Source organism: Salminus brasiliensis, chromosome 18 (genome assembly GCF_030463535.1).
Source record: "Salminus brasiliensis chromosome 18, fSalBra1.hap2, whole genome shotgun sequence".
Taxonomy (NCBI): domain Eukaryota; kingdom Metazoa; phylum Chordata; class Actinopteri; order Characiformes; family Bryconidae; genus Salminus; species Salminus brasiliensis.
The window spans coordinates 21,503,156-21,530,049 of record NC_132895.1 but is presented as its reverse complement, the minus strand read 5'-3'; the positions used below and the strand labels follow the sequence as shown (position 1 = coordinate 21,530,049).

At 42.4% G+C, this 26,894-nt stretch overlaps 1 protein-coding gene across 1 annotated transcript in view; it reads left to right on the top strand.

The window, feature by feature from the left end:
• Nucleotides 1-26,894, top strand: part of slc8a4a (solute carrier family 8 member 4a) — a 108,698-nt gene that overhangs the window by 24,776 nt on the left and 57,028 nt on the right. Inside the window, exons 3-4 of the mRNA XM_072661596.1 lie at nucleotides 11,511-12,893; nucleotides 13,973-14,487. Of these exons, the coding sequence (XP_072517697.1) occupies nucleotides 11,577-12,893; nucleotides 13,973-14,487 (1,832 nt within the window). The 5' untranslated portion in view covers nucleotides 11,511-11,576. The remainder of the gene's footprint in view (nucleotides 1-11,510; nucleotides 12,894-13,972; nucleotides 14,488-26,894) is intronic.

Here is a 26,894-nt window from a genome sequence, read left to right as displayed (position 1 = left end):
CACCCCACAAGACCTGCCTGATGTTTTGGAGATGTTCTGACCCACTCGTCTAGCCATGACAATATGGCCTTTGTCAGATCAGCTCAGATTCTTCACTTCCTGCCTAATATATTCACCCCTGGACGGGTGCCATTGTAACCAGATCATCAGAGTTATTTATTTTGCATGGCAGTGGTTTCAATGTTATGCCTGATCTGTGTATATTTGTAACTATTACACAACTGGATGTAACCCTGCTTAGAAATTTTACATTTAACATTCATTTTTTGTTAAACGAGACACACACCTCTCTCTTTCTCTCTGCCTCTCTCTCTCCTCACACTGCAGAGATAAAAAACATATATTCATAATTCAGAGTCTTTAAAAGCAGACCGTGAGATTAAGGATTGAACAGTGTTGTTAAGCTGCAGGGATGAGATTGGAGGTGGATATTTTAGAGTCATACTTGCTGCTTCGGGAGGGGAGAGGTGAGGGGAATTATGTCCAGAGAAGTTGTGCTCTGCTCTGTATGTGCTGGACTTAGTACCAATTATTGTACCTCTGTGCCTCAGGCATCTTTACATAGCTTGCATGTGTATAAAGGGGGAGCTAAACGTGTGTGGTGAGGGATCTAAGAGAGGCTGAGAGGACCCTTTAACTCTGTATTTTGTGTCTGAGTATAAAGGGTTTGAAGAAAACTGTTCTCTTGGGAGTTAATGCGCTGTGTATGTGTATGAGAGAGAGAGAGAGGGAGAGAATATGAGAGAATCCCTACAGGGTTCCCATTCTCGTTCTGATGCTTGATGGGTGATAATGGTGCATATTAAAGTGTGGACTAATATTACACTACTGGCTTATTGCATGTTTGTGTGTGTGTAGGCATTCGTTTGGATCCCACAAAGTCCAGCAAGCTCCCAAAACCTGGCAAATTTGCATACATTCATTTTAAGTGCTTTTTCAAATCACATTATGGGGCTAAGCTCGGTCTTAGGATTCATTTTTGTTATCCAAAAATAGCCATTTGCATTCATGTCACAACACATAAATAGCAAAAGACTGTGTTATTGTCTGTCAGACACTCATCTGGGGTCCGTTGCTCAGCAGCTCTTACACGGGAAGACGTTGTTGGCAGCGAAAACAAAATGAAGACAATACCCAGAGTTTTATATTGTTTCGCTGCAGTAATGAAAGTGTCAGAGGCAGGGCAGGAAGCAGTTGCTGTGTCTGTGAGTAGTGCTGTGTGTGTGTGTGTGTGTGTGAGTGTGTGCATGCATTCTTTAGTGTTCTTGCAGGTATGTATGTGTGTGTGGTGGACTCCTGTGAATATAGTTTTCAGTGGCTCGCCTCCAGAATCACTAATTGAGGTATGTCTGAACAGAGCAGTTACAGGAGATCATGACCAGAGAGCTGAGTAGCACCAATTCTAGGATGCACACACACTCTCTCTCTCTCACACACACACACACACACACACATACACACGCTAATAGACTACATGTCTGGCCAGTTACATTTGGCCAGAGTGCAGAGACAACATTTGCACTGATGCATGGTCAGGTAATGAGATGATTTGTGCTGAGTGCAGACGTCTGCAAGCAGCAGTTAATCTGATGTACACTACAGTCATCAGTGATGTACACTGTATGTTTATAACGAAACAAATTGACTACATTTGACTACATGTCGGTGAAGGATTTTCCAATAGAATATGTAAGAGTAAGGAAGAGCGTGGAGGGTTGTACATTAGTTGTCTCAACCTCTGCATCTCTGGTTAACTGGTTAACTGTTCTATAGAGACCTTGTGGTATAATTAGGGGAAGATAATGGTAATAAGGCATATCACTAGGTCTGGGCTGTAGCAAAGTCCCAATAGGCAATTCTGTTCACTTGGCGGCCAGCTATGCAATGCCCCCGGGCAGTTATTTCCAGTCACTAAAGACCAGGCTCCCATCTCTATGATTGAGGAGATATAAGCCACTGGAATCTGAAGGTGAGATTACGTTTACAGATTTGAAAACACTGATAAAATCTGATAAAATAAACCTTAAAACCTTAAAGTTTGTAGCTTTCAGCCATCTTGAGAGTTACAAGAACTCCTATTCATATTTCAAAAAGTGGTCTCCTCATTTATAACCTCACTGGCTGTGTCCACATTTTTCGTACCGCAAAGACTACTGTGATATACAACATTACGGGGGTGTAGCATAAATTGTGCAAGTTGCGCAGATGCTTCTACATTTACTTACGCTCTCAGCCTGCATTATTTCGTAACAGAAAAAGGATCTAGTAACTTCATAGTTTGCTCACAGGGTGACAAGCTTAGCGAACACTGTACGCGATCTAAAATCAATCATTCAATAAATGTTAAAGCATCAGTCTGACAACAACTGCAAATGTTAAACTGCTGGGAATAGGGAGAGAGAGGCTAGTGGTTAGTATTGGCTTAGCAGAATAACTGTGTGCTTACTGATGGCTAACTGCTGAGCTACCGACACAATGGTTAACCACAAAAACTTGTGTCTGAGAGAGTGAAGTTCTGTTGGAGTGACTGTCTCTGCTGTCCAGAGAAGAAGGTTTTCTATTTTGGAGCATCGCTGTGAGAATTTGATTGCATTCAACTACAACAGCATTAGTGAAGTCAGGATGTTGGACTCATCCCAAAATTGGATGGAGCACCAACCATCCTTCCAGAGAACACAGTTCCATTGCTCCACAGCTCCATGGTTCCAGTAGGCATGTTTATCTGCTCCAGAGAGTCCTATTCTATGGCAATACTTCTGTACAGGGACTAGACAAGCTGTTTGTGTGCTTGTGTTTCTGTGTCAGCAATTGGTGCAACTTAAAGTAGTTGAATGCATTAATTAGGAGGGTTGTCCACAAACATTTGGACATGTAGTGTATCAGCAGTGAAAGCTGGGGGGGGGGGGGGGGGGTAGTTCTTAGTAATCAAATGTAGTCTGTGAGAATAGTCTGAATAAAATGTGTCGTATTGACACAAGTGCTGTCTTTGATTTGGATTCTTACGGCAGTAATCGTGTTGATGTAACATGATTTATTCATGTGGTAATGATTTACACATTTGTGTCGACTAAATTCAGTGCAGAACTTTGTTTAGTGTGGTGTGTGTGCACTGCATATATATGAGTATTTCTGTTCAGATCCTTATGGCAGAACAGTTTATTCATCAGCATATCAGCCCAATCACACTATTTTCTCATTACCTGACCTAAATCTCATCATTACCATCAGCCTTCGCCGTGATTGCGTCTGCTAAATCTCTGTCATGGTCACAGGTCTTTAAATATGATCCCGACTAATGCTACTAATCCATAATTCCTCAAGTCTTAAAGCCAGAGTAAGAATTGCAAAGCTAAAGCAGATCCTAAATAGACCTAGATCCATTGCTAATTAGACTCTGTCTCCAACCAGCAAACCAGCGGTTCCTTTCCATGCAGATCTAAACAGGGTTTCCAGCGTGGTGTTTTATGTTAAGTTGCCGTGTATGTTTATCCTCCAGGCCATAAGCAGTAGCTCTTGCTGGGTTCCCTGTGGCTCATCCCCAGGCTGGCTCACATGGCCTCGGGCCTGAGAGCGCTCTTTGTCACTGGCTCTGCAGCTGGGCCCACTGCTGCGGCCAGTCTGCTGCAGCTCCGCCAATTAAAGCAATAGGCTGCTTGATGGAAACTCTCATATGGTTTGGGTTAAACTAAGGGCTGCTGTGGGCAGCCTCCAGAAGTTACTGCTGTGAGCACTCTGTGTCTGTAGGCCAGTGGTCCCCAAGTACACGCACAGAGGCAATTTGGTGCTTGTAGCATCTGGTATTTATCATGTTTGTTTTAATTAAATTACAGATACCCAGTTTATGGTTTTAATGAAAATTAATTGGAGTTGTCCTATTAACACTTTCTAGAGCATGGAGACCCTAGCATTAGTCAGAAAACAGTTAACTTCAGGCAGGATTATTAGCAGAATGTACAGCATTTCAGCTGTTTACAATAAACCAATGAAACAAGTACAATTTAAATAGCTCAACACATCTAATACAGCTAACACTTTCTTCAAATTCTACACAATATGTCACTTCCAATGACTACTGCAGTCTCAGAATTATTTAACCTCAGAATTAATGAATGCCACATTTTTCGTACCACAAGGATTACTGTGATATACAGCATTACATTTACATACGCTCTCAGCCTGCATTATTTCGTAACAGAAAAAGGATCTAGTAACTTCATAGTTTGCTCACAGGGTGACAAGCTTAGCGAACACTGTACGCGATCTAAAATCAATCATTCAATAAATGTTAATGCGTCAGTCTGACAACAACTGCAAATGTTAAACTGCTGGGAATAGGGAGAGAGAGGCTAGTGGTTAGTATTGGCTTAGCAGAATAACCGTGTGCTCACTGATGGCTAACTGCTGAGCTACTGACACAATGGTTAACCACAAAAACTTGTGTCTGAGAGAGTGAAGTTCTGTTGGAGTGACTGTCTCTGCTGTCCAGAGAAGAAGGTTATCTATTTTGGAGCATCGCTGTGAGAATTTGATTGCATTCAACTACAAGAGCATTAGTGAAGTCAGGATGTTGGACTCATCCCAAAATTGGATGGAGCACCAACCATCCTTCAGAGAACACAGTTCCATTGCTCCACAATATGTCACTTCCAATGACTACTGCAGTCTCAGAATTATTTAACCCCTTCATAACAAGTGTTTTTAGTACTTAGTAGAGCACCCTTTTGCTGTTATGACCTGCTGCAAACACAATGCATAGCCAGACACCAGCTTCTGGCATTCCTGAGGACACCTAGCTCATTTCGCAGTAGCCTCCAGTTCACTAACATTCATGGGTTTGTGTGCTGCAACCGCCTTCTTTAAATCCCGTCAAAGATTTCCATGGCATTCAATTCAGCCAAGTGTGACGGCCACTCCAGAATCTTTCAGGACGTCTTCTGAAACCAAGCCTTGGTGGACTTTGAGGTATGCTTGAGATCATTGTCCTGTTGGAAGGTCCAATAATGCTTAAGCTTCAGCTTCCTTACAGAAGTCATTACGTCATGCAAACCAGCCCCAGAGCATCACAGGAATCTGGTGGTGGCCAGTGATAGCCTCCCATTTTTTTGTCAGTCAACAAAACCCTGGCCAGTCCAGGTATTTGATGTGTTTTATCTCCAGCACACCTCATGCAAGTAATGAAGCCCTTGATTGTCCACCTGATTTGCAAATATGTGCTCTTATGAGGCATCCTATTCAGGGGGGGTTAAATCATTTTGACAATGCCATGGTCATTAAAAGTGGCACATTGTATTGAATTTAGAGAAAGAGATCAAATGATCATTTAAAAATATGCTGTGTCATAATATAAAAAGCCAAAATGTCATTTTGGGATACTTCACAAATCTTGGTGCTAATCTAGCACCTGGTGCTAATTTTCTTAATTGTCTGACAAACCCTCCTCATCTGGCAGCACTCGGCTCCGAGGTGACAGAATCCCTGTGACAGCAGGTTGTTCAGATAAAGGAAGATTAAAGGAAGAAAATACCCAAATGTTGCTGGTAGCTGGTTTACAATAATCTAAGCTGGTCTTTGATAGTCAAGGTGGTTAAAAAGCTGGTTATCCAGACAAACAAATACCCTATGCTGGAAAGCTACATGCTCAACCAGCTCTTGACCAACACAGTGTATCCTTCAGCTGAGTTAGGATCATTTCACTAGGATCATTTCAAGCCCCTCAAAAATGTGGTTGTCCACTTAAGACCACATAATGCATAAGAAAACAGGATGATATGAAGGAAATCAGTTCAATTCAGTGCAGAACGGAGCACACAGTGCTAGATCATCTGAGATAATTCCACTGCAGAAAGAACAAAAGGCTAGGCTAACCATATGTGGGCAGAGGAGGACTGGTCCAGAGTTCTTTAGTGACGAGAACAGGTTTAATTTAGTTGGGTCAGATGGAAAACATTATGCTCGACACTGAGCTGGGGAATCCAAACTGATACCTGACTGAACCCTGATTGAACCCAAAGTGTATAAAAAGGTCAGTTAACTTTGAATGTTTTCTGCAGCTAGAGTTGGGCCTCTCAAGCAGCTACACAGCAAGGGTGAATGCTAATGTTTATCAGAACCTCCTTTGGCAACACGTAGTTCCTTCCCTGTGAAAGTCTCTCAGTTAGCCAGCAATTTTGTGCAAGACAATGAATGCCCCTTGTCACAAGGCAAAATGAAACATTGAAATAATGATCTGAACCTGATCAAGAATCTCTTGAACATCATTAGTGGCAAAGTTATGTCTAGGAGACCTACTGCAGTTACTGAACTGAGACTGGTAGAAGAGGGGAGCAAGATCAAACCGGAGCTGTGTGAGAAATTGGGGATGTCCTGCAGGCGCAAATGTACTGAAGTCATTCAGAATAATGGCCTTTACTATTCTGTAACCATTAAAAATTCTTTTGTAAGTGCCTTTTCTGCTACACTGGTTGCAGTTATCTAATTTTAGTTGCTGTATTTTTCCCCATATAAAGGTTTTTGTCTAATTGCCTTGCTTATTTTGAACATCATGCTAGTAGAGCAGTGGTATATCCACAGCTGCTGTTGGAGGAAAAGTCGAGTGTTTATGAATCATGTGAATCATCTTTGTTTTTGATGACTACTGTATAACAATTTCTGTCATAATTCTACAGATGTTACACTTTAGGCCATGGGGTCACTAATAGGCAGACCACAGTGCGGATCCAGACCCAGTCGCTGTCCCATTTGGACCTGGTCCTATAGCCTATAAACTATTGAGGACTATTTATTTTTGATTATTTATGAGTGGTTAACTTTTCCAGCCAGAGTGAGATCTGTGCATTATAATAAGCGCTGCGACTTGGAGTAGAACTGTGGTCAGAGAAGAAAGCAAGTCAGAGGAAAGTGAATCAAAAGACTCGGACATGTCTGTTCTTCCTACAGGCAGTTCTGTTCTAAACCAGTATGTCTCATATGTTCTAAGACCATGGAGATTTTTAAATGCAGTAATTATAATTACTGTTTAATTACTAAATAGTAATCTAAACGATCAAATTACTAATACTATATCATTTCTAATTATATAATTATATGATTTACAATGAACATTTTTTCAAAAGCATTGTTTAACTTTTAAATTTGACTTAAAATGAGAAAAGAACATTTATTAAGTGTTTTATTAATAATAATTCATCTAGTTCAGTGTGAAACCTGACAGTAAACATTGTTGAAATATGCTGAATTGTTATTGTACTGTAATTTATTTAGAAATGTAATGTGAATATAACTGCTAGGCTACTTCAGTATACAGGATATGGCACTGGATCGTAATGCAAGAGAAAATGTTACTTTTACCTAACTGAATTTTACCTCTGCTGTATTTTTTTTTTAATTAAAAAAAACACAAAACAGGAGTCTGGCAATCATCCCCCTTGTCACCTCTCTTTTGTTGTTATTATTATTATTATTATTATTATTATTATTATTTGTCTGGTCAAGAACATCATCTTGCATCTGCCCTGAGATTGGTCCTTGATTGTTGGCTATTGAAGGCTGTTAGTCATGGTAAAAGTCCCTTGCCCAGCGGACGAGAACAAGATTGAGGTCATGTATATTGTGAAAATGTCTTTGAAGGCCACTGTTATGGTGCAGTCAGACTATCCTGACTCAATGCTGACTGGTGTGCTGTGTAGGACTTTATTGGGAAAGCTGTCTCTGTCGGTGGAGATTAATAAAGGCTCACCCGGATGGTGGGCGAGATGTGCCCTGGCCATTGACGGGCACGTTGGCATGACGCTGTCGCCAGGGATGCTGGAAACAGCCCTGGCTCTGCTATAAATAGAGTTAACATCATGTACGGCAGTAGTGGGAGAGCGGTGCGCACGCTGGCTAAGGGGCACCATGCCCGAGGACGGAAGGAAGGAGACGAGAAACAAACAGTAATTCTATCAAAGTCATGGTATTGAGACGAGGAGTCATCGGAGCATTCAGAGGGAGGCTGATGAGGTTGTCACATAGACGACCATCACACACATTCATAACACAGGCTTGTGAACAATGTTCAGCGTACTGAGAGTGGAGCAGGACAATGAAAGTTCAACAGTGTGAACCCGTGGCTATTCAATCACTAATCTTAAGACATGTCATTCTGTAACTACTGTGACACTGATGTGGAGGTTCTGTATACTAAAAAAATAGATACTTTAATGGCGCTAAATTATATTTGCTGTGGCATGGTTGAATACTAAGTGACATATTGGGAACCTCACACGCTCATTCCTCTGTCCTCATTCAAAAGCAAAGATGTAAGTAAAGTAAGATGACGCTGACATATTTGCATACACCCAGCCCACTAGCAAAAGCTTTGAGGGTAAACAAAACGGCTACTTCTAGATAATATGGAAGCAAGGCTAATAACGCTAAAAGTTACCACAGGTTGACCACAGCAACCGCCAGTGTAGCTATCTGGTGCACGGATGCCTCTAGAGCAGCTGAAAAAGCTACAAGCTAATGCTTGGTTGGCGTTTAAATTCTTAAACACTGTATTAGTCGTGAGAAGGTCAGAATCCTGGCTAAAGCGGGGGTTTGGATCACTGAGCAACCGCCCAGAACTTTCACGGTGGACAATCATGGAGCTCAAGGGCCTATACTGATGCCTGTGTGTAAGTGTGTGGGTGTGTGTCAAAAAGGCAAATACACTGGTGACCCCAGCTTGACTCTGGCTCGTATGTAAACATGTAACTGTGCTGGGATTCTTAAAGGAAGTACATGACTCAACTGACCGTGCATTGCAGCGTGTCAGACAGACTGGAAGAAAGACAGAAAAACTGAACAAGGATGAAGAATACAGGAACAAATAGCTCAGAGTTACTTTAATGAATATTACATGCACTGGGTGCCAAAGATTGCATTTGTTTAGTATTTTGACTGACGTATAAATAATAAGTACACTATATAGACTTTAAGTATTGGGACACCTACACATTACACCTACAGGCGCTTTTATGACATCCTTTTCTAAAGCCTTTTTAAAAAGTACTGGATGGAGCACCATCATTCCAGAGAACACTGCACTGCTCCACAGCTCAATGCTGGGGGACATTATATGCCTGGCATTAGGAATATAATAATACGTATCATGTTTAGAATTCATTTCCATTGTTGTCAGTTTAATGCTTTCTAAACCTCTGCTTAGATTGAGTCCAAATTGTGCCATGAAGCATCCATAGATCCAAATGACTGTAACTGGTTGCATGTCTGTGCTCCATGGTGCTGGACTGTAAGGTTTGTTTTTTCCTTTATGGGCTGATACATTGACACTGACTATTCAGCTGCGTAGCGTGCTCAAAAACATCTCACACGCCCAAGGATGCTGTCTTTAGCCTTCCAGACTGGAGGCAGTGTCATACTTTACAGAGAGAGGCTGGGGGATAGCAAAGGACTAAACTGGGTGAAAAGTAAGACTGTTACTCTTGTTAAGTCCTGGGGGAACGTGAAGAAGGCAATAGCCCAAGATGGGGTGTAATCTAAAATTGATGAGAGTTTTATGTAATATTGATATCTTTTACATCGTGACAAGTTATGTAATACTCCACAGACACACACACATACAGAGTTGCAGCGCCAGGCAGTAATCAGTTTTATGTAATCAGATTATAGAAATAAATAATGTATCACCCAGCACTCATTTTAGAAATGTGCCATTTTGCACATCTCAAAAATGTGTTACTTTTACATCTTCGATACGATTAGATGTTGGATTTCTTCAGAATGTATTAAGGTAGTTATCACATAGCTTTAGATGTTTACACATACTGAGCCCATTAGAATTGATAGTAATAATTCTGCTTGACTTTTCTTTTAATAATTTATTTCTAATTTTACCCAATTTGCAAGGCCAATAACCCAATCCCCGTTCATGTGAACTCCCCTATGACTAGCAATGCCCTAACACTAGCACATGTCTCCTCCGTTACATGTGATGCCAGCCACCACTGCCTTTCGAACTGCCGCTGATTCAGCATCGCTACATAGCTACCATGCTCAGAGGAATGCAAGCATTCCGAGTTGAGATACATAAGCATACAGACACCTGTGCTGACCAACAGGAGTGATGTGGGAAGAAAGTAACACCCGCCCACCCCTGAGAGAGCAACACCAATTTTGCTTTCTCTGGCTACTGATGCCAAGCAGCATGAGCCGGGATTCGAACCAGCGATCCTCAGATCATAGTGGCAGCCCCATTTTACCCCATTTTCTACCCAATTTGGAAAGCCAGTTACCCAATCTCCATGTCTCTCTCATGTAAACTCACCCTATCACTAGCAATGCCCCCAACACTATGAGGGTGAAGACTAGCACGTCTCCTCTGACGCATGTGAAGCCAGCCACCACCACTTTTCGAACTGCTGCTGATGCAGCATCGCTTGGAAGCCAGTGTGCTAAGTGGAAATCGTGGCTCCCCAGCTGACATACAACAGCTAACAGACGCCAGTGCTGACCAACAGGAGTGATTCTGCTCTCTCTGACTCCGGCTACTGATGGGAAGCGGCATGACCCGGGATTCGAACCAGCGATCCTCGGTGCATAGTGGCAGGATCTTAGTCCACTGACTACCCGTAATTCTGCTTGACTTAGCCGTCCCTTTTTATGTGCTCCACTAACCGGTTCATTTATGATCTGTAGTAATGGGAGGAAAAAGGGCAGCTCCATGAATCTCAAAAGGAATTTAGCTTGAAAGCTGGAAATAATCCAAAAATAATTAGATAAGATTACACTTTCTGAGTAATCAAGAACGTTCCATTATGTTAACGAGGGATAATTTAGTCCCATTTTCATAATAGTCTGCCCAGCACCGACACTATGCGTGTATAGCTTGTTAAATGCCATGCGATGCTTCTCCATGTGTGTACAGTCTGTCAGCCTTAATCATGTCCTCTGTACAACTGCCCACTGCCGACCTGCCCACTCACACATACACATGACACCCTGGTTTATGTGTCTGTAAGCTGTTCTGTACTATTACAGTGACTCTTCCTGTAACCACAACGACGTTCGTCACCCAGGATGAACCTCAGGATCTGGAGCTTCAGGCAGTCTGATTACTGAGGCAGGGATGAAGAGCTTAATTTGAATGTACTATATGTATGAGTTCACCTCGTACAAGAAGGTACAAATTTAATTTGTGCCTCTGGCAAGGGGAAGAATTGGAGGAGAATAACAGATGTTCCACATACCCTGCAATCTACAACAACATCAGCACAGCCTTAAACCCTTAAAAATCGTCTGTAACTACTACTAAATGTTTTGTTGGTGCTATCAAACTATTAAGTTCTGTATGAACTAAAGTGTGGGCCCTCATACAGGGGTCTTCAGTCCAGTTCTGCCTTCTCTGCTCTAATAAAGAAAGACTCATCAGGTGTATTTGAACAGAAAACTGTACTGGATCCTGGAATTGAATGGATTGGTTTCAAGGGTTAAACTTAAAGTTTGCCATTTTCTGTCCTTCTATATTTCAGAGATCAACATAGTGGGCCTGATTGCTTCGTTTTTTAAGAGATCTCCAACTTCAATAAAGCAACACCATGCTCCATCTCCGTTTCAAATGTTCCCCTCATGCCTTGGCCCCCTGCCTGTCCTCAGTCCTCCTCTTCCTTCTGGGTCTTTCCCAGCCCTCGCAGGCCAGCTCCGATATGTACCCGAGTAGTCCAGGGAACTGCTCTGGCAAGTACAGCTGCTCTGAAGGCGTGGTGCTCCCCGTGTGGAATCCTCAAAATCCTTCAGTAGGCGACAAGGTGGCTCGTGCCATCGTTTACTTTGTTGCTTTAATCTACATGTTCCTAGGGATGTCCATCATCGCTGACCGCTTCATGTCTTCCATTGAGGTCATTACCTCGCAAGAGAAGGAGATCACTATCAAGAAACCCAATGGAGAGACCACCACGGCCACAGTGCGCATCTGGAATGAGACGGTTTCCAACCTGACTCTCATGGCCTTGGGTTCTTCGGCGCCAGAGATCTTGCTCTCCGTGATCGAGGTTTGTGGGCACAATTTTGAAGCTGGGAACCTTGGTCCCAGCACAATTGTGGGCAGCGCCGCCTTCAACATGTTCATCATCATCGCTCTCTGCGTCTATGTGGTACCGGATGGCGAGGTGCGAAAGATCAAACACTTGAGAGTCTTTTTCGTGACTGCAGCCTGGAGTATCTTTGCCTACATCTGGCTCTACCTGATCTTGTCTGTTTTTTCCCCTGGCATCGTGGAGGTCTGGGAAGCTGTGCTGACCTTCCTCTTCTTTCCTATCTGCGTCCTCCAGGCCTGGATCGCAGACCGCCGCCTGCTGTTCTACAAGTATGTTCACAAGCGCTACCGGGCCGACAAGAACCGCGGCATCATCATTGAGACGGAGGGCGACGGCATGTTCACAAAGATGGACATGGAGATGGATGGGCAGGGGGCCAACTCTCACCACAAGGAGGTTCTGGATGGCATGTTGGCAGGTGTGGAGGAAGGAGGGGGCGGGGGAGGGGGAGAAGAAGAGGAGGCGCGGCGGGAGATGGCTCGTACCCTCAAGGAGTTGAAGCAGCGGCACCCGGAGAAGGACATGGAGCAGCTGATTGAGATGGCCAACTACCAGGTTTTGGTTCAGCAACAGAAGAGCAGGGCCTTCTACCGCATCCAGGCCACGCGCATGATGATCGGTGCAGGGAACATCCTGAAGAAGCACGCGGCGGACCAGGCCAGGAAGGTGGTGAGCTGCCATGAAGCCAACGCACAGGAAGAAGACCCTCACACCATCTACCTGGAGTTCGAGCCCTCACACTACCAGTGCTTCGAAAACTGTGGCTCCCTCAAACTGGCTGTGACCAGACATGGTGGAGACAGCGGCTGCACAGTGAAGGTAAGCCTCTGCTCGATGTTTGCCACTTTAAGGGTATTAAGATAATAGTAGCCCTGAAAGGCTCAGAGGCATCCGGGTAGTAAGAATGAGCTCTTAAAGCTATTAGTGGATCACTCCATTTTAATGGAAAATTATGGAGATGAATTATATTATGCAGCACTACTTATTTAGCATTGTTTGTAATTCTCTTAAGCAAATTATCTTTCAAGCATTTAACACACATTATAAAAAGTCATAAAAATAAGGTGAAAAGATATGATAGTGGGTGAACAGTTTGTTTACAATCACATTGTTCTCCATACTGACTGATACTGCTACAGGCGTGTTAGGGCAGATTTTACTTCTTTAAACCTGTAAAATGTTCTTCACACATCTTCTGAATTTTATTAACAGGGAATAAATTAACCCATCGAAATCTAGGTCTCTTACTTTACATTATTTAGTATCGTTTGATTTAGCATATCTTGTGGAGTCCCACAGGGTTCAGTTTGGGGGCCTATGAAACTGATGTTAATTTTGGCAGCAATGTAGAGAGTGAGGAAGTGTGGGCTTAAATACAGGGACCAAGGGGTTCAAGATGGAATGGCAGCAACATAACTAATTGCCTTAAGAGGTTCAGTATTTTAAGTCCCAATAAATCGAACCTCTGTGTATACATTTTTACTTGTTATGGAACAGAGATGATCAAAATAAGTGACTGCAAAATGTTATTTTCACTATATGCATAGTACATTAATTGTTATAGCCAATAGTCAATTATTATAAATCATATTTACAGCCCTGAACGCAGAAAGACCCATTCTTTGGTAATAGAAGTTTGTAATAATACTTTTGGTCTGCCGGTGGGCCCTAGGCTGCTTAAGGGGTTAATGTTTCTGGCCGGTTGGCCAGATAAGCATCAGTTACTGAAGACAGACACAGAGAATTTTTAATCTCATTAAGAAGTAATACTAACCAAAGTTCACAGAGTTGTTCTCTTGACTTATTGCAGAACCCAGTTTTGAGGTTTCTTAATGCTGTTGACCTGCATCCACAGTACCTGAGCCTCATAAAATATCTCATTCTGTGTCCTCCACCAGGTGGACTACCGCACTGAGGATGGCACGGCTAACGCCGGCTCAGATTACGAGTTTGCGGAGGGCACGCTGGTGTTCAAACCAGGCGAGACCATCAAGGAGCTGACAGTTGGCGTGATTGATGACGACATCTTTGAAGAAGACGAGCACTTCTACGTTCACCTCAGCAACCCGCGGGTGGTCCACCGGGCCGAGGTCTCCGTCCTTGACCCCAATGCTGTTGCCCCTAGCAACAGCCTTTTGGGCTCCGTCCCTGTCCAGCCCAAAGCCGCACTGGGCTCCTCCCACACCGCCACGGTGACCATCTACGACGATGACCATGCGGGTATCTTCACGTTTGAGAGCGCGTCCACTCGCGTGAGCGAGAGCGTGGGCATCATGCAGGTGAAGGTGCACAGGACGTCCGGAGCGAGGGGCAAGGTGGCAGTACCTTACCACACCACAGAGGGCACGGCCAAGGCTGGAGAGGACTATGAGGAGGTGGCTGGCAAACTGGAATTCCTCAATGACGAAACCATGTAAGTTTCTAAAGCTTTCTTCTTTTTCTTTTAGTAGAAGGAAGGAACAGTCTGTGCGTTACCACAGGTTGGCCTGCTGACTGGACCTGGGATTGTTAGGAGGGTAAAATTCTTTGATGCACTGATATATGTTGATCCAAAGGCCGCCAGTCAGCTGCATGGATTTTGGGAGTATTTTACTGCATTATTGTTTGGCTGACCTGCATATCTAACCTTAGTTGTGCAGCTATGTTAGCTACTGCAGAACCCCGGCTTCCCCAGGAGGAGGGAGGAGACTGGAGGCAGGGTTAGAGATGATAGTGTTTTATTCTCAGTCACACAAAAACAAAAACAAAACAAAGCCATGACCTTTTAGTCTTTCTGGCTTCCTCTCACAAGCTTTTCACAGACTTTTCTGTCCACTGTTCCTTTGATCAGCTGTCGTCTCTGTCTTTCTCCAGTCTCTGCTTCCACTTATATAGAGTCTTATCTGACTCCTGCTGATCATCACAAACACAAAACCAGTGAAGGGCAGAAGTGAGAGAGAGGGATAGCATTGTGCATTCCACAAACCTCTGTAGGCACTACAGAATCGGAAAGAGAGGGAGGGCGGGCTGTTTGGGTGAAGATGGACGGGGTTTAGGGCTCCGCTTAGCTAGGACCTCAGGGCTACAGAGGTAAGGCTAATGTATGTCTGTGGTGGGAGGATTCTGGCACTTGGGACATTATAGACTTTCTGCTACACGCACCTCTTGCCCCAGCAGTGCTCTTCTTAGACCACCACAGTGCCCTAGAGGAGGTCTGCAGGTCAGCTGGCAAGCCCACATCTTTCCTACATAGTCTTATATTGTGACATTTTACACCACTGCTGTTAACGCAAATCACGCTTTGAGCTCCTGCTTATGCACAGCTGTAAACATGCACTTGTTGACAAGCTGAGAGATACAAAGTTTATGAAGCATGTGGACTGACACAGTAGAGATTTGTAGAGAATTCATGGAGCTCCCCCAAAGTTAGAGCAGTTTGCAGCATGCTGGGCACAGAGGAAAAAAAAGAGGCTTCATAATGTTGATTTTAAGAGAACAGTCATTGTTTTTACATTCTGTTGACCTATTAATTATTTTATTGATTTTTCATTTGCATCTTTTCTTAAAGATGTGTAATTGAAAGAGTTAAAAGACACTCTTAATGCTTACTAATGCACACACACCTGAAAAAAAAACATGATTGAAGGTAATAGAGTTTTGTCTCACTTGAAATCTGTGTCTGGGGAAAGATTTTTAGACTTTTCTTTGCAGCTCCATCTGAGCGTTATCTCAGTAATCCATCCTTTGACCTTTTCTGGTCCCCGAGATGGAAAATGATAAGGAATGGGGATTTCTGTGAAAGATACATAAGGATGATGGCAGATTCAGTTCCATGGGGCTTGGGCTGAAAAAGAGAGAGATTTAAACAGAGTGAGTAAGGGATAAGGACTGGATGAGAGCCGAGAGAGTGAAGGAGAGATAAAACTACTGAGTCTTTTCTCATAGCCGGGAATCAGTGTACAGGCAAACCTGTGCATTAAGCTGAGCAGTCGCTGCAGGAGACTTCTCTAGAACGTGAGGCTGGAAGTGAAAGGTTTTGGTTCTCAGATCGAAAGCAATGATTCTAAGTAAAATGCTTCAGGAGACCTTCAAAGACCTGCCTGCACATCCAGATTTCTATTACGCATCTGGGAATGTTCAGGGTTAAACATCCATGTAAATTCTCAAAAAAGTAGTATGGCAGTGTATATGTCTTAATTATTCGTAAGCAATCAGAGCCTGTACTGTAAACTGTAAACTTCTTCAACTTTAAATGATAAAGTAATTGATTATACTCTTAAAAATTATGTTAATAAAGTTTTCTTTCCATCCGTAAGTGTAAAGGCGTCAGGCGTCAGGCAGGCAGGACGATGGGACAAGCGGGGTATATGCTCCCTTAGTCTTGGCTCCAGCACGTGTTTATATGTGGGCTGGTAACTGTGTTACAGATATCAAAACTTCAGTAAACCCTGAAGTCACAGACCCCAGATCTGTGAAATCACAACCGCACTTTACTTCTGTGTGTGTTGCCATGGTAATGGAAACAGATTTGAAAGAGGGCTGTCAGTCATGCACGTTCATTAAAATGTAAAGACCACACCCAGACTGCTCTCAGAGAGGTCTGATGAGAGCAGTTTGGAGATTTTGAGGAGTGTTTGTCATTTGTTCTGTTGAAACTTTGCTGAACTCTTTAATTAACACAATTTAGTGTTATTCAAATAATTTTACTTAAATGTGTTCCCAGGGGCTTTAAAGCTACGAGCCTTTCATTTTTAGACTAAGCTCAATTATTTTGAGCATACCTAATAAATTCATTTAGTCTAGTTGTTATTCATTATTAATAACTGCCCACTTTCAGAGGTCAAAAGCAGCAATTTCCACCCTTAATACAGGACAAAAGGGCACTGCTTTCTTTCCGCCAGCTAACTACATGACATGGCCAAGTTGTTCCTGCACAGCATTATTGTACTACAGTGCTCGGAAACTTTACCTTGTTTGGCAACTCGCTCTTGCAGCCTACAACACTGAGGCCAGGCAGTCAACCCTTACATAGAATAACTGACCACCTAGGAGAAGTTAGCCTGGGGGGAACAACTATATACTGGTGGTGAGTGAGGGTGGAGGACACGCCCATTATGCAAATATATGATGCCAGGAGACGATAGGAAAGATAGGAAAATTGCAAGGGCCAATCAATGATTTGCCAATGGTAACAGACTAAGCCCAGCTTAATTATATACACAGGTAAGTTAGTCTTCCAAAGAAAGGTGTGTAGCTTTTACTTAAGAACTTTCTAGTTGGGATTACTAAAAAAGATACATGCACGTTATTACATCATTTTTAAAGTAGATCTAGTGTACTAGATGGCTCAGTGGCTCAGATATTTTTGTTGGTACAACTCAAAATGTGACATTACACAGATATTTACAAAATATGAAATATTTTACATTTATATACATAGATGTATACTATACATGTACTATACGTACATTATACACACTATACACACTCTATATTTACTTTTATTTTCACTGTTTAAATATACATGTGAAATATAATCTGAGATGTTCACATTACTATTTACTTAAGACATATAATGAATAGTGAATATAGTGTATTGTGAGTGGGAAGAAGTAATAATAGGTGCAGTGTGTCTGAGCACAATAGTTCCAGTAGTAAGTGCAGGGTGCAGAGTGTGTTTGTATGGAAAGGAGGTGTGATGATACAGGTGAGATAGCTTGTGGACTGTGGACCGGTACACTGCGCTATTGTCTGTTCCGCAGCCTAATTGCTTGGGGGAAAAAACTGTTTCTGAACCGACTGGTTCTGGTCTTCAAGCTTCTGTACCTCTTGCTACTGGGCAGCTGTGAGAACAGGCAGTGGCTTGGGTCCTTAATAATCCTCCTTGTCTTCCTTAGACAGTGGCTGCGCTAATGCAAAATTAGGCATTCAAAAAGCATGCGTATAATTAAAAAATACATTACATACAGCGGAAATAAATTTAACAAACATAGTTTTTTAATGTTGAATGGACTTTTTATATTCCCTTTTATTTACTTACACCCTGAATCATTTTTAGATTGCAAGTTACCTTAGTTTAGTCAAACTCACGTATTCTCAGTTACATTTTTGTAGGATGTTTACTGGTTATTTATCTGTAGGTTATGACTCATGATGTCACTAGACTTTTTCTATTTTTTTTGCATGGTTTCACAGCTCTAGAGTAGCTCAACCTAAGTCTAAGTGCCTACTTGTCAAGCAACAGGTGGTCATAAGTTCAAATCCCATCCGCACCCCAGCCTTCCGAGGTCAGGAGTCTGAGAATAGGAAGACTGGCAGGTGGTGTCATTTTGGAAGAATGGATATGCTAATTTGTGAGAGGCACACGGTTTGTGTCCACAAAAAAACGGAGGAGGGATGGATGGATGTTGCAGAGAAGGATGGACAGATGAATGAGAAAATGGATGGTTCTGCAGTGGTGGTGGAGCAGCAAAATGAAGAAGAGCGAGGGATGAAGTGCAGGTCCAGAGCGTGGGCTGAGCAGAATTAAACAGTGCTGTGATGATAAAGCGAGAGGGATGATTCGGAGAGAGGAGAGAAGAGGTGAGAGGCAGGTGTGCGGGCGGAGGAAAGGTAGAGCAAGTGGGTGAAAAAGGGAGGAGAGAAATGAGAGACAGAGCGAGCGAGAGAGAGAGAGAGAGAGAGAGAGAGAGAATATAGTGATTTGTATGAGCAGTTAGCCCTCCTCAATGTTTGCAGCGTTGGTTGACTGGAGAGGGTGAGAGGAAAACGTGGCTGCGTGGGAGTGTGTGTGTGTGTTTGTGCATGTGTGTGTTTGTGGAGGTCACACATGTACCATGATGGAAACACTTCACACACTGGCTTTGTGTGGTGGTCTCAACAGTGTGGGCCTGTGCGCATGTGTTTTTTGTGTTTCTGTATGTGTGTGTGTGTGTGTGAATGAGTGGATGTTGTTGAGTGTGTTATGGGGGCATGGGGGTACAGTGTGTGTGTGGGTGGATTGAGTGGATAAGCTTGCAAGTGTGTGTGAGTGTAAAGATGGTCCTACTCGCATATGTACATCTGCACTATATGTCCAAATCTTTGTGGACAGCCCTTCTTATGAATGCATTCAGCTATTTTAAGTTGCACACATAGCTGACACTGATGTGCAAATGCACACACATTGCTAATAGAATAGGACTCTCTGTAGCAGATAAATATGAACCTATTGGCACCATGACAACCCCCCCCCCCCCAGCTTTGAGCTGTGGAGCAATGGAACTGTGTTCTCTGCAATAATGGTACTACATCCAGTACTTTTTGGATGAGCTAGGGAATTGAGGATGAGGCAGTGTTGACTAGCCAACATCCCGACAGTCACTGAATTTAATCAGATTCTCACAGCAATGTTCCGAAGAATAGTAGAAAGCCTTCCTTCCTTGGACATTAGAGACAAGTACTCCAACAAAAGAAGAATAAACCTTTTTAATACCTTTCATTTCAGAGGTAACGGTGAACGGGGTAAGGTGAATATTTTTGTCCATGTAGTGTAAGTAAATAATTCAAAATAGTTAACATCTTGCTAACATCAGCTATAATAGTTAACATCTGCCTAATAGAAGTAGTTAACATCTAGGTAGGAACACCTATATCAGTAAATATTTAGCTAACACTAGCTAGAGAAGTTAATATATAGGTGAAATCAGATAGAGCAGTTAATGCCTAGGTAACATCAGCTAGAGCAGTTGATATCTAGGTAACATCAGCTAGAGCGGTTTGGCTGGCACAGTATGATAACCTCCTCAGAAAATATCATGGTTTTACAGTATCACAGTATACAGTATTTTACAATTCTATTCTGTGTTGTTGTTCTTCTTTTTATGGCCATTATTATTAATACTACTATAAGAAGGAGGTGAATAACTTACTGTCAATGGATATAAATAAATGTTTAAATCCAGCTCCAGTAGCTTCAGTCCAGTAAATCAGCCATACCATTAGCACCACTGACAGATGTAGTAAAAAACAGATTGTCTTCATTTACATCTTCAGTGTACACCTTCAGTGGCATCTATTAAAGAGTGGGACCCACATATTAGACAGCAATCGAACAGTCAGTTCTTGAAGTTAATGTGTTAAAAGCAGGAAAAATGTGTAAGAATCTGAGACATTTTGACAAGGGCCAGACTGTGATGTCTAGAAAACTGGGTCAGAGCATCTCCAAAGCATCAGGCAGGTCTTGTGGGGGTTTTTTTCTGGTATGCAGTGGTCAGTACCTACCAAAAGGGGTAGAAGAAAAGACAACCGGTGAACCAGTGACCCGGTCATCGACATCTAAGGTTTCCCTGACGTATATAGGAGCATATTGCTTGCGGCACAATGCAAAAAGTGGCACATTTACTGTGTCTGGTTGGCTTAAGAGTGTTAAGCGTGCTTGTAGCACGGATTTATCAATATTCATAGTTTGACTTGTTAACGACATCATCATTTAGAAGATCCAGAGGTGGGGTTTTTTGTTCATTTTTTTAAAATGTGCTTTAAAATGGATGGAAAAGGAAAGAAAAGTGCACTTAGGTGCATGAGGTGTGTTGATATACACTGTGACATACACAAGTGTCATTTCCTTTAGGAACTTTTTGAGGTTCTTCAATCTGAAACTGTGGAGCAACCTCTTAAGGTGCTTTGAAGAACCTTCAAGAAAATGTATTTAAAAGAGAAAGGTTCTTTGAAGGTTCCTCAAGATGTTCCTCCACAGCTTTAAACCGAAGAACCCCTAGGACCGCTTGCTGACATTGCCACTCAGGGGTTTAGTGGGCAACACAAAGTGAGAGAGCGACTTCAGCCTGCCTTCCCCGCCTGCCATCTCTACACTGTTGAAGCTCCAGCCATGAACAGCTGACAAGAGTGCTGTCACAACTGCTCCAAAGGAAGCTAATGAAGTGCCACGCACAGTAAGGGAAACTCTGGTTTGGTTCTGTGCATTATGAACGTCACTCCATCTTTGGTGTAGTGTAGTGGGTATCGGCATTGTAACATTGTCCTCTCTGCAGCAGACGGAGAAGACAGAGTCTTTGGGCAGCTTAAGACAAATTCTGTTCATGTAAATGTAAATCTTTGGGAATTAGCACAACACAGTAGCTCATGGTATCACTGATTAGTTCCCATGTGGGGAGTTTGTGACCAGAATATCTGCTCTTTATTTAGAAAAGGGTTCTGTGTTTTTTAATGTACCATTTCATGTGACTCTGCCTGGTGAAGGATTCAAGTCTTTCCCTCAGAGACTTAAGATGTAGACCACATAGTTACTAGTTTTTAGATGTGAAGGGCCCAGGGCGATCATGGCCTGTGACTAACACCACGGCAGCAATGCTGGGTATAGTATGCTGCCACAGTATGTCTAAATGTAAATCTCCGGGAATTAGCGTTAACAGTAGCTCATGGAATCACTGATGAGTTCCCATGTAGTTTTGCCAATTGTTTGGAAATTTGAAAACAGAAAACAGAATCTGGTCACAAGACATTTCAGATGTAGGACATAACTGTTTAAAGCAGAATGCAGAATGCAGTGAAAATCTCTCGAAATTAATTTCTGTCAGAGAAATCCAGCTTCGATCCAGAGATTATACCGACCACGGAATGGCACACGACTTCAGAGGTTTCGTTGGTAGATGCTGTATGTTAACGTAGCTTATTGATACATAAAAGAAGCTTAGTTTCCATCTACAGTCTTGAAGAACAGGGGTGTGAATGGAACATTTGGAAATGTTGTGTGATGATATGAGCCCTTTAATTTTATTGTTTAGGGATACATCCAGGTTGGAGCGCAACAACTACAATGCTAAGCCTTGCCATTACAATACTCCTTCCCGTAGCACTGCGTTTCAAATTGCTTTCCAGAACATGTTCCCCAAAAGATTCCTCACTTTAATTTGCATCTGCTCCCAACATCCGAATGAAAGCCAAAAGAGAAATTAAAAATGAGCTTGCCCGTAGAAGCGTGGACTCCTCCTTAATAGTAAGAGTTGTAAACATGCTTAGGTGAAATCCTTTAGCTTCCAAACGACGCACCAAGCTAATTACTCTCCAGCTGTGTTCCGTTGCGATCTGCACAGCACCAGAGAAAATCCAACTGCCTCCGTAGGCTGCCATCTCTAGGGAAGAGTCAGGTTTGAGCTTCACAGCATCTTTAAATGGCAACAGAATGACACAGATCGTGGAGGTGCGTATAAAAGAATAAATGTCCCCTAATGATCCATAGCCTTCAGCACTGGAACACCGCCGCACACGTCATTAAGCTGTAGAGCTTAGTTGGACTGTAAACCTGTGCTGCGTAGGGATATCCTGATCCGATCTGGAGGACTGGGATTGGTGCCAATTCTGGCATATTTGAATGGAATGAAAATTGGCTATTTTTAAGCCAGTTCAGCACTGTCATAGAGGTGCTATAAACAGGTCCTCTCTATAACGTGTAGCAGTGCGGTAGATCTAGTTCCTCTTGTTCCAGCTTTGGAACCATTAGAAGGGAAAGATCTACACCTGTAATATATATTACTATAACTGCCATTCTCACCATCCCACCAAGAACAGTCCGATACTATAAAATGTGTATTTGTCTGCTTGAATCCAAAGCTCACACCCTCTCAAAATGTCAGATTTTTTTGGAAAATAAATTCCTAAATGATAAAAATTAGTTGCCTGTTTAAATCCTACAAATCAAACAAAAAGTTACATGGAAAGCAAGAGGTGACTGCAACACAGATCTGCTAAAATCAGAATACTAAATTGGCTGATTGCTTGTTTGGAGTAGAAATTAGCCAGTGTTGATCTTGGCTAATTGCAGTTGTGCACTCCCGCTATAAAATGATTCACAAATGTAATCCTCAAACAGGAAGAACCAGGCAAGCCTAGTTTTGCTGGGCCAGCATAGAACTGTCAGTGGCATCTCAACAGTGACAGAGCAACAGAGTTCGGGACTAGAAGCTCAGACTCAGGCTTTGCTTTCAAAGCCTTAAGATGTAGACCACATATTTATGCTGCGGTAGCGATGCTGGGCAAGGCTGGCATGCTAATTCCACATGCTGTCACTACAGACTTTGACACAAGAATGCTGTAGTATGTCTTTACCTGAGATGAGAAAATGTCTTTTCTAGGCCAACAAGAGGCAGTTCTTGCGCATGTGCTTTTTAACAGAGTCCACTAATCCCTCACTCATTCAGTCAGAAAGCAGTGGTTTTACTGCAGCATTTTAAAGTTTCTTCAGTCAAACAAGCTGGATCATAAATTAATATTACACCTATTAAACTGAAACATATTGGTCCAGAGTGTCAGATTGTGCACATACTAAAATATAATTGGATAAACAACTAGGCCTCAGTGCTAGATATACAGTATGTGCTGCAAACATACAAACCTCTTGTGTACAGTATGATACCTACCAGGAATCATTCTGCACAAGGCAGGAATACCTCCTGGACAGAGCGGCAGTCCATTGCAGGGTGCTACACAGCATAATTCACTCACACACTCATACCTAGGGGCAATTTAGCTTATCACGTTCATTTTTTGGGAGGCAAAGACACAGGGAGAACACACCAAACTCCTTAAAGGCAGTGACAGAGCGAGGATTGAACCCATTATCTTAGGCTTCTGGAGCTGTGTGCAGCTCCTTATTAAATGTCACATGTACATAATTCAAATATAATTATGAATTGAATCAAATTCAGATTTTAATACTTATCCGCTTTTGTCCTTCATGTGTATCGTGTTCTAGTATCATGCTTTTTCTATCCCCATTTAGACTTTCTGAGGGTTTTCTCCGTCTCTTTCTCTCTGTTTAGAAAGCCTTCGCGCTTTACCTGTCCCAGCTGTTGGCATTATGCATGGTCCTGGGGCGGCGGCATTTGCGTGATTGCACTCCAACATTGGCCCAGCACATGCTGTTTATCCTAGGCAGCCTCCATTCATTTTGTATGAGACTATATCAAAAGCAACAGTGGCACACATGAGCTAGTCCACATGAATACTATATTGTAACTTTTTCTCTTTTCTCGCTCTCTCTGCGGCCCACACAAACACACACGCATACATTGTATTGTGGTATTATGCCATCTGTAGTCAATAAATATATTCATGTACAGCTGGCTGTGTACATTTCTGTGATTGTTTGTGTAGACAAATAGATGTAAATAGATATGGATATATACATTATTAAAGATATACATTTATGTAATAAAACACTGTAACTGGGGGTCGGATCCAGTTACATTACAATGGTGCTTGATCTTGACCATACTTCATCTAGATGTGAACGTGTACGTGCACCTGACATAACCGCGTCTGCACCAAAATAGGGCGTCCTGTATCTCATAGAAAGACATTCTTATTCAGCCACAGGCTGAGTATACTTCATATTTAACATTTAATGCACCTTTGTGGCGTAGAAGCCATCATGTATGATGTATACACTACACAGGGAACACTGAGACATTTGAGATTTAGCCATAGTGTATTTATTACATTATGAAATGTTTATTTCACATAAAAATTCCACAGACCAAACAAGAAGCACCAGTTCAGAGTGTGTATTAATATTAGCATATCAAACATGAAGTTGTTTCTCTGCAGCTTTTTAAAGTAACCGGTTGCCAAATCACAAGGTCAGTCACACTGGATTATAATTAGTGTTAAACACACTGAAAAATAATCATTATTTATAAGGAGACCTGAAGTAAAAAACAAATTTAGAGTGTGAGTTTATTCACATATTACTAATCAAGTTGTATAAATTAGCAGACTAGCACATCTTCTCTGCTAGCACATCTTCTCTGAATTGAACGAATGTATTATGTACAAAAATCCATACATTCATACATTAAACCACTTTTGATTCCAATGACCATATTTGTAATAGATACCCTTTATGTCCAAATGTTTGTAGACAATCCTTCTAATGAATGCATACAGCTACTTTAAAGTGCACCCATTGCTGACACAGATGTGCAAATGCATGTGCACAGCATATCTAGTCCCTGTAAAGAAGTATTGCCAATAGAATAGGACTCTCTGGAGCAGATAACATATTTAATGTTATCTTGTTTAATGGAAACACAGGAGCATAGTCTGTTCCAGAAAGTTGGTGCTGCAACTGCAAAAGCTCAGTCACCTCTGAGCTTCAGCTGAGAGGTGAAATAGCCAAAAGCAACTGATCTAAGGACCCCCGGAGACCTGGAAAGAAGTTTTAGTAACTCTAAGGATATAGGAGGGTGCAGCTCCATTATGGGTGTGAAGAAAAGAAATGAAAGAGCCTTGAAATGGACCCTGTAATGAACTGGGAGCCAGAGGAGGGAGGTTAAAAGTGGGACAATATGCTCTCCTTTCTTAGGGCCTGTGGGTGTCTTGCAGCTGTATTTTGCTGTAAAGGTGCACATATTTGTCACTGTACAGTGTACACTGTACAGCGAAATGTGTCCTCTGCATTTAACCCATCTGGTAGTGAACACACACTCACACACACACAGGTTAGGGGCAGTGAGTACACACACACCCAGAGCGGTGGGCAGCCAACTCCAGGGTAAAGGGCCTTGCTCAAGGGCCCAACAGTAACGGCTTGCCGAGCCCGGGAATCGAACCCACAACCCTGTTATCAATATCCTGGCGCGCTAACCGCTGAGCCACCACTGCCCCTAACTGTACATGAGCCAATGAAGACACCACTGTATAGTTGGTTACAGTGATCCAAGTGAGATGAATTGAGGCATGTAGAACCTTTATCAAAATCATGAGGAGAAAAAAAAAATTATATCATTTTGACAATTAACTTCATATATTACTACCACTACTACTGTATGATATATTTGATATACTGTAAAATCTGTTTTACGGTCTGTGTTTCTTACATACCGTAATACTGTTATGCAACAAAATATGCAGAATGATATTTAGCGTTGCTTCATTTAGATGCATCACAAACAGCTCAAGAACTTAGCACTGTGTTGTTGATATGATATGATGATGTTGATGATATTTAGCACTGGGCCGTTTTCACGTCTGTCTGATTTGAAGTAAACCCACTTGCTTCTGCCGGAAAACTCATGATTAGTCCTATAGGATCTAGGAAGAGGTCGTCAACCAGCCGAAGTCTGTAAGACACCTCAGCGACAATCACGCAGTAACAAAGTTTTCACTGGCTCTCTCCATCTCTCCATCTACAGGGTGGGTCATTTATATGGATACGCCTAAATAAAACAGGAATGGTTGGTGATATTAACTTCCTGTTTGTGGCACATTAGTATATGGGAGGGGGAAAACTTTTCAAGATGGGTGGTGACCATGCCGGCCATTTTAAAGTCGGCCATTTTGGATCCAACTTTAGTTTTTTAAATGGGAAGAGGGTCATCACATCAAACTTACTAATTTCACAAGAAAAACAATGGTGTGCTTGGTTTTAACGTAACTTTATTCTTTCATGAGTTATTTACAAATTTCTGACACCATAAAATGTGTTCAAAATGCTGCCCATTGTGTTGGATTGTCAATGCAACCCTCTTCTCCCACTCTTCACACACTGATAGCAACACAGCAGAAGAAATGCTAGCACAGGCTTCGAGTATCCGTAGTTTCAGGTGCTCGTATCTTCACAGCATAGGCAATTGCCTTCAGATGACCCCAAGAATAAAAGTCTAAGGTTAGATCGGGAGACCTTGGGGGCCATTCAACTGGCCCACGATGACCAATCCACTTTCCAGGAAACTGTTCATCTAGGAATGCTCAGACCTGAAACCCATAATGTGGTGGTGCACCATCTTGCTGGAAAAACTCAGGGAACGTGCCAGCTTCAATACATAAAGAGGGAAACACATC